Source organism: Micropterus salmoides, unplaced genomic scaffold (assembly GCF_014851395.1).
Source record: "Micropterus salmoides isolate LMB-PRFRI ecotype aquatic unplaced genomic scaffold, ASM1485139v1 Ms_hic_scaffold_7, whole genome shotgun sequence".
Lineage (NCBI taxonomy): Eukaryota > Metazoa > Chordata > Actinopteri > Centrarchiformes > Centrarchidae > Micropterus > Micropterus salmoides.
The window spans coordinates 37,144,188-37,155,987 of NW_024044459.1; the positions used below are offsets into that span (position 1 = coordinate 37,144,188).

The following is an 11,800-nucleotide window of genomic DNA, read 5'->3' on the forward strand; positions in this document are numbered from 1 at the left end:
CGTGACATGTTTCCTGTATGTGTCAGGTTCCTTTTGCCACCAATATCTACGGTCTGATTGGACCAAACGGCGGTCTGGGCTTCGCTATAGGTGACTATCAACATGTTCATTACCTCACTGAATCTCAAATAGCCTATCGAAGGTGTTTGTAGGTAAATTTTATATTTTATTATATTAACTGTGGAAACAATAACCCACTTTTGACAGCTGTTGATTGATTTTTGTCCTTCAGGTATGGTGGACTCCTCCATGATGGCCATCATGGGATACCTGGTGGACATCCGTCACGCCTCCGTCTACGGCAGCGTCTACGCTATCGCTGACGTGGCGCTGTGTATGGGGTTCGCTATCGGTAACACACATTCTCAGACGTTTATACAGTACATACTGTAGATACTGCACTGGTGGTACAATGACCAGATATAGCCAAAGTAGGGTTAGTAGTATAAGTTAAAAACACACATCTTGTTTTATTTAATTTTGATTTAGATTTTTTTTGCAATTTTAAGAAAGTAAAATATTGAAGTTGTGGTGTTGAAATTATAGACCAAAAAATAATAACAATATTAAGTTCTTCCCATGAATATACGACGGCGTATTAGGGCCATTGTAGAAAAAAAAAACATAAATCATGGAGCTGGGGGAGAGGAGAATTTTTTCTGAGAAAAAACTCAGAAATTCTGAGGTTAAAGTCCAAAATTTACAAGAAAAAACTGTAGTTCTGGCGAAGGGATGGCTTAGATAGGTAAGCAGATATGCATTTTAGTCATTTATAAATCTCTGCAGTTCTTTAAGCTTTTGGTCTTTGAACAGCAGAAGTTTCTCTTAATGCTGGTTGGTGAGAGTCCCTTATATGTGATGGCTGTTTGACAGCTTCATACCCTGCTTTCAACAGCAGACACGAGCACATCTGAAACATTTTTTTCTGAGAAATGTCCCATCCATCCATCCATCCATCCATCCATCCATCCATCCATCCATCCATCCATCCATCCATCCATCCATCCATCCATCGTCAATTGCTTATAAAACTATAAACTATAAACTATAAAATCAGAGAAAACTTTTGTTTTTTTCTTGTAAATATTTGAGGTTTTTTCTCATAAATCTACAACTTTTATATAATATTAACCCTCTCCCCTGGCTGTGCATTTTAATTTTGTTTACCTAAAATGGTCCTAAAGCTGATGATACACAGAGCAGCTTTTAGAGCAATTGTGCAGGGCAACGTTGCCGTCAATGGTAATGAGTAAAGATTACTACCGTAATCCCCTTCCCCCACCACTCCGTCACCCATATCATCAGCTTAACGCGCCGTCGTGTGGATAAGACAAAGACATAATAAACATAAATAAACATAATGAAAAACATCATAATAATGATATTTTCAAATCTGTCTGTTGTTCCAGGACCATCCACAGGGGGCGCTCTGGTCCAGGTGGTGGGTTTTCCCTGTCTCATGGTGTTTATCGGGGTGATCAACATCCTGTATGCACCACTCTGCTTCCTGTTACGTAACCCTGCCGTCAGTGAGGAGAAAATGGTAAAAACATGAGCTGGATCAGCAGCAGATGTGATCCAGAGGTGAAACAGTGAACTACCATCAGATCTAGGGCTGTGCGATGTGACAAACAATTCATATCCTGATAGAGAAATTCTTTTGTAAATTCTCGGGATATTTCTCTGCATTATAAAGGTGGGGTAACTTGACAACACCTTGACAAATACCATGACAGAGTGAACAACGACACAGCAAGTAATGTAACTAATGTTAGCTAGGTTGTGGTTTAGCAAAGAGATGCTACTTGCTGCTGCAAAGCTAACATGAGCATGTTTTGGTGAACTATGAAGTAAGCTGTGTGTCCGCAGGCAGGTCGTTTAACGTTACCTGACTGACACACACATCACTGCTGGCACTGCCGTATAGGGTTGTGTGGCTTGTCGTCCATTATTTAATTATTTAATGCAGATTTTTTTCCCCGCAACACGTGTGGAAGAACTATCCGCGGTTTAGTTAGACAAACGTGACGGAAGTTGACGGAAGTTGACGGAAGTTGAACTTCCATATATGGGTTGTCCCAGAAGCCACCGCGCACAAAACGTAATGACGTTTATCTCGACCGCTCGGCCCACGAATAGTTGTTAAATAAAAATAAGAGCCGTTAAAAAAAAGGAGGTGTCAAGTGTCAACGGAGTAATCAGTGTACGTTATGTGTTAATATTTACTATACTATACTTATATATTATTAATATAGTATATTTATACTATAATTCCTGTAAATACTTATTTATAACAGCCTAATGATAATAATAAAGCAATGTTTCAATTCATACCACTGTTGTATATTTTTTTTCTTCCAAAGTGAAAGTGAAGTGAAAGCTTTCAACCTCCAACAATTCTACATCTGATGTATTCAAGCATCTGAAGCAGCACAGCAACGTGAAACTCCGGCCGAAATGCCAGTGATGCGTGGACCCGTCAGGAGAGAGCGGCATGAAGCAACGTTTCATGTTTTGTAAAGAACAGTGAATACGGTCCTTAATGTGCAGAAAAACAGTTTTCAGTTTGTTGACTCCTCCAACACGTTCTCACTCCCGGCTCGTCACATATTGACGCTTGGTCAAGGCCCTTTAGCATCATTTTTTGATGTTTAAGGCTCTGCGGTCAAGTTAGCAATGCTTAGCAACAATAAACATGCAACGTCCGGTTAGACTTTAAAAATAAAACATTTGCGCTTCGAAACATCACCAATTTGAAACTATTTAAGTTGTGAAACGTTGCAGTTTAGGCACAGAAAGTACTTGGTTAAGGTTAGGAAAAGATCATGGTTTGGGTTAAAATAATTACGTAGGTCAGTTAACTTGCGTAACTTACGCAATTTACAAAACTCGTGCATGTCAGAAAAGGCTGAGTGCAGTAGCAGAGGAACAGAGGTGTGGACCCAAGTTGCAGACACTGAGTAGGAGGTTCAAATAAAGATTTATTTAGTCCAAACAAAACAGGAATACTAACAAAACAGGCTTACTTCTAAAGGCAGTCCAACACGGGTTAAATCCAACAACAGGTGACAGTAATCCAAACACAGGCAATATCCAAAAAATCCAAGGAAACAGAATCTAAATGAAAATATTTAAAGTTGACTTTTTGTTTCACATGGGACACAAACCCTCCATCCAGCCCAACCACCTCCTTACTCTGTCTTTTCTGTTAAATATCATACACCTGCCTTTACCGTCACAAAACTGACGCTACAGGGCTTCCCCCCACTGTGCTGAACTGTGACGCTATAGGGATCCCCAGTGCATTACAAACTGACGCCGGTGGGTCTTGACCATGCGTCCATCGGAGAGTGAGAACATGCCGTCTCCTCAGGTTAATTGTTGTTCCAGTAAAGCGGATTCATTTCTAAAACGAGCTGCTGAACAGGGCGTCGTCACTTTTTGTGCAACATGCCCTCTTTGCTTTAACAAAAATGAAATGAACTCACATAATGTCAAGAAAGAAAATATTCTTACCCCTGTCAGAAAAACCTTCTTCATAGTTTAGCACGATGGGATGGCCAATCAGATTTCAGAAGTGGCCCCTGCCACGTCCCTGCAGATAATGTCACTTGGCTTTTTTAATAAATGTTTGGACAAATTTGGGAAACTGAGCTGAAACAGCTGCAGGGTTTAAAACATCCTTAATAAATTCCCAAAAACACTCTGTGTCAACAAATCTAAACCCCTCATGTCCACACATACACACACACACACACACAGTGTGGCGGCGGCAGGTCCGGACAGATCAGCAGGAAGTGTGTGTGTCTCTGTGATGTTGAAGCCAAAGTGTTTGTGTGAAGTCATTACACCGTGATTAGACTGATCACAGATCAGAAGCTGCTGCCTTCAAAGCTGCAGAGGAAACATTTCTACTTAATTATCTGTCATTTACACACCGATGACACAGACGCACAGGTTCACCTCTGTGTGTGTGTGTGTTGCAGGCGATCATCGATCAGGAGTGTGTGATGCACAGGAAGAGCTACAACACGCAGAAGGAGAGTCGTGAGTTTCCTCTGAGCGACTACAGCGAAGAAGACGAGACGGAGGAGTGACACGCACGCACACACCTGAAGAAGTCCACGTCGTGATGTCGTCTCCAAACACACCTTTACCTTCATCATCAGACTTCCTGTCGTCACACAGTCAGAACAGAACAGACAGCGCTTATTAAAGGGACAGTGTCAAAATAAAAACAGCTCTGTTACATGTCCTTAAAGTCTAAATCCAATATAAAGGACTGATTGATTATTACCGTAACACTCCACCATTCACAGTCAGGGTTCTGTATAAAATGTCATTATTAATTCACGGAGGCTGTAAGGCATTTTTATTTGGTGCAGGTTTACAAAGATGTGAATAGATTTAAGCAAAGTCAATTAAAAGACACCTAATTACCTCCAACTGACCAAGCCCCGCCCCCCTCCTAAGTTACTGTTGCAAAGCATGTTGTGTTCTTGAATATTACATTAACAGTTTTACCCGCCCTTCCGGGATGGGACCGTACAGACCTGCATTTATATGGCAGACAACGATAAAAAATAAAAAAAATTGCTTGAACTTAATATGTAAGAACAGTCTTTGGTATTCTGAGGCTAATATACAACATTAAGCAATATTTCTTATGTAGAACTAAAAAGATTCAGTATTATGTATTTTGTTGGCAGAGAAAGAGAAAGTGCGACCCGCAGTTCAATGTCAGTGTAAAATTAATAACTTAGTTATGACGTTAACGTTACTAGCAAACAGTAAACAGTTATAACCAAAGACAGTATAAAGTATAAGTGGGCGTGGCTGCCGTGACGTCCCCATTTTAAAGCCTCGACTTTGGCAGTTTGGACGTCGCCATGTTGATTTTTTGCATTCAGCAGCATCGGATGTGACCATATTTTGATGAGAAGGTGGAGCTAGCTAGCTTGGTTAGTTAGGTGCATCTGTAATTCATGTTAACTCTGATATTAGCTGGGATGCTAATTTTAGCTAGCGACAAACAGGCTTAAAACAAAACGTACTTACTGAAAAATGAGCGGCCGACTCCTGATGAGCTTTTTCAGTGGCGCTGGTTAAATGTACACAGAGCAGCGAATACAAGTCGCCTCCATCCTGATTGACTTGTCGCCATGGTAGCGACCTGTCAGTCAGCTTGTAGCCCCGCCCTAAAGCCTCCCCTGCTTCCTGGTCTCTGTTCCTCTAAATGGGACCATAATTTACTAAATGAACATCATGCTGTGTTGAAGAAGACTTGAAACTAGCGACTGAGACCATAAACTCATCAGGAAAGTGTTTACTGAGGGAATAAATCAGCTGACAAGCAGAAACATTTTCTCACAGACTTCTATTCAATCACACATCTTTCTGCAGCAGGTGGAGTCGCCCCCTGCTGTGTTTCACTTTTCAGACCCGGAGGTTCCTGCTTGGTGACTTGTTTAGCAAACAGACAACAACAAATTCAGAGTCATTGTTTGTGTCCTTGATTTCAGAGGGACACATTTTTTTGTCTTTAATGACAGTAAACTGAATATCTTTCAGTTAGTTGGACAAAACAAGACATTGGAAGATGTCAGCTTGGTTTTTGGGGACCTGAGGATTTTTTCTCTATTTTCTTGCATTTTATAGACTAACAACAAACTCCATCTGTTGCTATTTAAAGTTTCAAGCTGACGGCTAAATATACATTATAATGCTAACTCAGCGCTGTGTGATGATGCAGAAAAAGCTGAACGTAGCAGGTGAAATATCATCATCTTGCAGAGTCGCTAACATTAGCTTTAGCTTTGATAGAGTCGACTCCAACACAGTGGATGTTGGCAGTTACAGTATTTAGTAGTGTTGTAGTCAAGACCGCCCAAACCGAGACCAAGTCAAGACCAGAGTTTATCGAGACCGAGACAAGACCAAGACTTTTAGGGGCTGAGACCCAAGTCGAGACCAAGACCAGTTCCCCATATTACATGACACTCAATAAAATGTGGAACGAGATCAGACGTACAATCTTCCCATTAAAACACCCACATACAAACGCTAAAGCTTGATTTATACTCCTGCGTAGGGGCCACTGTGTTGACTTTGGCAGCCCAGCAAGCTAACTTCCGGTTTAGCGCTCTGCTAACGTAAATGGGGGTAAAATTGTAAACGTGCAGTTGCCGACAGAATGGATCACATTCTGACAGTGAAAGGAGTCATTTCGCTCGGTCAAATATATTGATCCACTACGTTACAGCCACCGCTTTGACCGCTAGTTAAAGTTACCACAAAGCACGGGCACTTCCTGACAGCTCGGAGGCATTGCAAGGCTACCCAGCCGACCAATCACATTACATTTTTGAGGAGGTGCACGTCAGGCGACGGCGTAGCCGCTGCGTAGCCCCATAGCCTACACCGTCAATTCGAAGTATCAATTACACTTAAGAGCTGAAATCAAGCATCGCCATCGCGGGGTGGCGGGACAGTCGTTAACGGTAACAGCACATTTTAATAAGGGTTATTGGTTCCATTCGAAGCAATACATTTTACATCCAATCAAAGTTAGGATGTTAACAAATAAATCAGACACCTCAAAAGCAATTTATTGATATTCCCAAACTCGTGGTCTTGACTGCTGGTATTGAAATAAAATCAATGTCCGAGACTGAGTACAAGAAAGTGAGCAGTTTAGACAATATTATTTTGGAGGGGGGGGGGCATTCATTAAGGAGATATCCATGTAAACATGAGTTCATTTTAATGAACATGTGTTCCTTCACTCGTCATTAATCTTATGTTTTGGTGTTGAGATGTGAAGCTGTTCCTGTGTCTGACCTGTGTCACCATTAAAACCTGCTGTAACCTGGACAACACCTGTTTACCTGTGCATGTGTTTGCATCTGTCCTCAGAGTTCACATGTTAAACTGAGGAGTGTCAGACTGACAGAAGCATCGGGACAGAAATCAGCTCGTGTGTGTCTTTATGTGTGTGTGTGTGTTCACATGCTTCTTATCTGCTCTTTAATTTCCTGTGACGACTCGTTTCTTCGTCAGAGAAAATGACGACAGGGCGGTCAGAAGCTCCGTCAGATGGAAAGGTAAACAGGAAGTGGATGAAAAGACCCAGTTTTTCTTTCATAAACATTCATTTAACAGAAACCACACACACACTGACATTATTAGCATTAGCTCTGATAAGCTTGTTACTTCACACAGGATGAATCATGGGAGCTTTCAGTAAATGAGCTGACGTCTGTTCTTCAGCAGGAGAAGAAGAAACTTTTAATTCATGTTTTCTACAACAGAGTGACTCAGTGTGCTGAGGCCTGTTTCACAAAAGCAGAATTTAGAAACCAGGATAAGAGATAAAGCTGGGCTTGACCCAGTGTGGTCAGTGCATCCTGGCTTTATAAGTTTCGCAAAGGCCAAACCAGGCAACCAAGTGTAAGTAATTCAGATAAAACAGCTTTCTTCAAGAGACCACAAGGTCGATCACAGATTCAGTGATGCTGAAATGGAAAAGACGTGTGCAGCGTACTTTATTCACTGTTACTCACTGTGTGTAAAAAAGGTTTACGGTGAAAAAATGCACATAACAATAAAAGAAAGAAACACGGCCGCAATATTAAAACAGTGAGAAAAAGCGTGGCAGACAATAGAGGACCGACTGAATGAGTAAGTAGCTAAAAGTATCACTGCTCCTAACAGAAACTGTCATAATTAAGATGTTACCATGAATGATAACGTTATGTCACTCAGCAAATGTATTAATTACAACCACTAACATACTATGTATTCAATTCAATTTCCTTTATAAGCAGCAATTCACAACGAAAGTATAAAAAATTTCTCATAGTATTGTGTATACATATATATATATATGTATATATACACACACAATGTAACTTTGTGTTGAAAAGTGGTGAGGACATCAGGGCTCAGATTAGGGGTGTGACGATACACTTGACTCACGAGATGTGATGATGCACAATTCTGTGTTCATAACAAGAAAAGAAAAATAATTTAACACTATTTTGAAGTAATATTCAATGCTGAGTGGTGAGTCTGCCCCGCCCCCCCAGATGTTTTTGAGCATTAAATTTTCTGACTTCCGGAGAAATATTCTGCACCAATTTATGGTGGAAATGTCTTTCTTTATATAAAAGGAAACACAAAATTCAGCTGGCAGGTGAAAATTCAAAATAGTAAAATAGTACTGTGTCAATTTTGTGTGAAAGTGGTGTACTTGTTTAGTCAGTATGTATAATAGTATGTAGTCCTACAGTCTGACAGCAGTCTTTAGTAGGTATTACCTGAAGGACATCCACAGGTGAACAGTTCCTGCTGTGCTAATTGATGTTTTACAAACTGTCAGATGTCTGAACTGCACACATATGAAAAAATTCACAAAATAAAATATCAACAAAACCCCGGCAGGACTTGGACTTAGATATGGATATAAAAAGAAGCACTGAGGAAACTGACTTGGAAATCCAGAAACTAGAAAGAGAGAGGATCACTGTAAAGCACACTGTGAGCATGACTGTAACACAGTGTATTAATCATTGTTTTCTCTCCCAAGCTGCAGCAAATGATCCCAGGGAGAGAAAAAAAGGTCAAAAATCCTTAAGTTGTCCTCTCCCTGTTGTTTCATGAATAAACAGGGCACAATATAGCCTCCTTACTGAAGTGGGACATTAATTTGGGAGTTTACAATTATGAAACCTAATGAAAATTATAAAGGCCTATGTATCCTATATAGTGTGTGTACATATAATGTCTGGTGCTCACATTTATTGGCTGCCACACTTTATTTTGCAGTTTTATTGCTGTGCCCGTGTTACTTGTCTTTTCTTTTTCTTTTTTCTTTACATGTTATGTGCTTTCATTCCACATAAACCTACTCGCTGTGCTTGCTGTGTATAAAGTATTGTGCAAGCGTCTTCTTCTCCAATTATGAAACCTAATAACCACAAACTGCTATTGCAATGCGGGCTAATGAAAAATATGCAAAACACATACATAAGAACATGGAATAATTTAAATAAACACTTTGGATTCTGATCGGCGTGACCGCTGACTGAACGGAGAAGGCACCAGGATTAACTAAGCCTGGCTGTTAGCCTGGTCTGGAGCAGGCTGGCAGCACAGAATAAATCGCCATGGTAACTTATGCGGTACTGCAATTCAGTTAATAGGCAATATATTGGTTTTATGAAACAGCCCTCTGGTTGAAAAGTTAAAAGGTCTTTTCACACAAACATTGTGCTTACCCAAAGCTAACAAAACCATGACCTAACCTTACTGAGCTAACCTAAACCTTCAGCTAACCTTAACTGAAACTAAACCCTGGGTCAATCTAAAGTTAAAACTCTAAGCTAACCTAAAACTCAGGCTAACCTTAACTCTGGGGTTACCTAAACCCAAGCTAACCTAAAACCCAGAATAACCTAAATCCTGAACTAACCTAAACGTCAGGCTAACCCTAAACCCTGAGCTAATCTAAAACCTAGCTAACCTAAAACCCTGAGCTGACCTTAAAGCCAGGCTAACCTTAACTCTAAACTAACCTAAACCCTGTGTTAATCTAAATCCTCGACTAACAGCCCAGTGCTATGAAGCTATTGTCACATTTGTAATCATCATTACTTTTTATTACTGTCATCATTAAGTTAAGACAATGTCATCTTGAATTTCCACACCAGCAGTGTTGAGGCGATTTGACCTGATAAAGGCTCTCAGTCTGTGTGTTTTATAATCCTGTTCACACAGAGACTTCCCTCCTCACCTGGGAGTCCACCTGTACGCTGTTCACAGGAACACAAGAACATTTTCATTTACAAAAAGAGAAGCTTTAGCTAGCAGATAGCACATGTTTTGATGCTAACAGCAGCTAGCTGAAGCATCAGGCCCAAAAACCAATAATAGACAGAGGTTAAAAAAGGAAAATGACTTTAATCTGATTAAATAATTATTGTTTGAACGTGTGGTTACTATAAGTGAGTGTTAATCACATCCTCTGACAGCAGATCACAGCAGGTTCAGCCCCCACACACAAACTGCTTCAAAACATTTCCTCCTGCTTTGAAATATGAATAAACACACGGCTAATCTGTGTGTGAGCAGCCATCAAAGCTTTGTGTTGCAGCTCTGATGTGAACGTGTAGGAAGCAGTTCAGTCTTTAACTCTGACTCTCTGACGCCGATTTAAGGTAAACAAATCAGTTTTTAAATGTGAGTATTGGCTTTTAATCTGCTGCTAATATCCCACCTCCACCACAGTGTGTGGTGTCTCTCTTTGACTTCAGGCCGATGCTCTGATCTGTCCAGCATGTCTGAACAGGTCGTCTCTGAACCCTGAGATGTATTCAAGCCTCTGAAGTGGTGACCTCATCGTGTTGTTTTATTTTTAATCTCACCTTTGGTGAGATAATTGTGCTTTTCTTCGGATACAAGAAGAATTCCACAGTTACATTTTTTTTATCTTCACAAAAACAAATTCTGCAAACTGCCGTCTAGCTTTGCTGCTTTGTTTTGTCTCCTGCAGTCTTTAGGAAGCGTTGCTTTGACAAGATAATCACAACTCAAGGTCCACTTTACATTACACAATTTACATTTGAGTTGTTTTGTGTTACCAAATAAAGTCTAACCTTAACTCTGAGCTAACATAAACCCCAGGCTAACAATTCAATTCAATTCAAATTAGCTTTATTGGCATGAATGTGTAATAACAATATTGCCAACGCATCATACACACAACATAAGAACAATCATCCTCATACATTTCATTAAAGAAGTAATTAAAGCGTAAAGTAATCAAAGTGGATGTCTGTTTGTGTTTAAAAATATATATATTAAAAAAAATATATATATAATTATATACATATATATAAAATATATTAAAAATTCTAATTAAATAAATAAATAAAACAGTAAGCGTGTGTGTGTGTGAAAAAAATGAAAATGTATTAAAAATAAAATAAATTAACAAAACAGTAAGCTTGTGTGTGTGTTTAAAATTTATATATATATATATCAAAACTAAAATAAATAAAGATCATGAGCTTTGTGGCTTTCCTGATCTACATGTGGATTTTAGAGCTGCCCTCTGTTGATGACTACTGGGCAATGGACACCCACTCAGGTCGCAAACCTCACGTGACCCAAGAGGTTCAGACTGATGATGAGGCTTGTCCACTTCAACGACAACACGCAGATCCCTCGCGCCATCGACAGATTTTTCAAGATCCGGCCCCTGTTCAGCCTCCCGGTTCCTGCCTTCAGGACTGAGCCACAGACCCTCGAGCACTCCGTCGATGAAGTTTTGGTTGCCCACAAAGGTGTCCAGCAACCTGACGCCACTCATGTCTCGCACCCGAATAGCATCTCCAGGCAGCCCCGTTGACCTCTCTAATCCTGTCCGGGGACACTGCAGCCAAACCCCTGAGGCTTCTGTGCAGTACGTAATGTCCATGTCCCGCGACCCCGTCTACGCCAACCGCCAGACCTGCAGGTACTGCAGCAGGAAGGGGAACATCTTGAGATAAAATGTGGTCTGCAGAATCTGCAAGGTCCACCTACTGTATACCTCAATGCTGAGCGCAACTGCTTCATCAAGTACCAGGAAGCAGGTGCATAAAGTGGACTGTTCCCAAAAATAACAAATATGTTCCTAAATAACTGCACCGGAGAAAACACACATTAACTGTGCGAATGGCGAGCGTGCGCGTGCTGATCTGCATGTGTGTATGAAATGAAATGTCCCTAAATAAATATTCTTTTAAGTTTATATGTG

General features: G+C 40.4%; 2 protein-coding genes across 2 annotated transcripts in view; one reads left to right on the forward strand and one right to left on the reverse strand.

The window, feature by feature from the left end:
- The window catches only part of LOC119891615 (chromaffin granule amine transporter), an 88,241-nt gene extending 83,301 nt beyond the window's left edge, over positions 1–4,940 (forward strand). The window contains exons 13-16 of the mRNA XM_038703392.1: positions 27–90; positions 233–352; positions 1,410–1,543; positions 3,987–4,940. Coding sequence (XP_038559320.1) covers positions 27–90; positions 233–352; positions 1,410–1,543; positions 3,987–4,097 — 429 coding nt within the window. The 3' untranslated portion in view covers positions 4,098–4,940. The remainder of the gene's footprint in view (positions 1–26; positions 91–232; positions 353–1,409; positions 1,544–3,986) is intronic.
- Positions 1–11,800, reverse strand: part of LOC119891504 (scavenger receptor cysteine-rich type 1 protein M160-like) — a 1,270,577-nt gene that overhangs the window by 393,858 nt on the left and 864,919 nt on the right. The gene's annotated exons all lie outside the window — the stretch shown is intronic.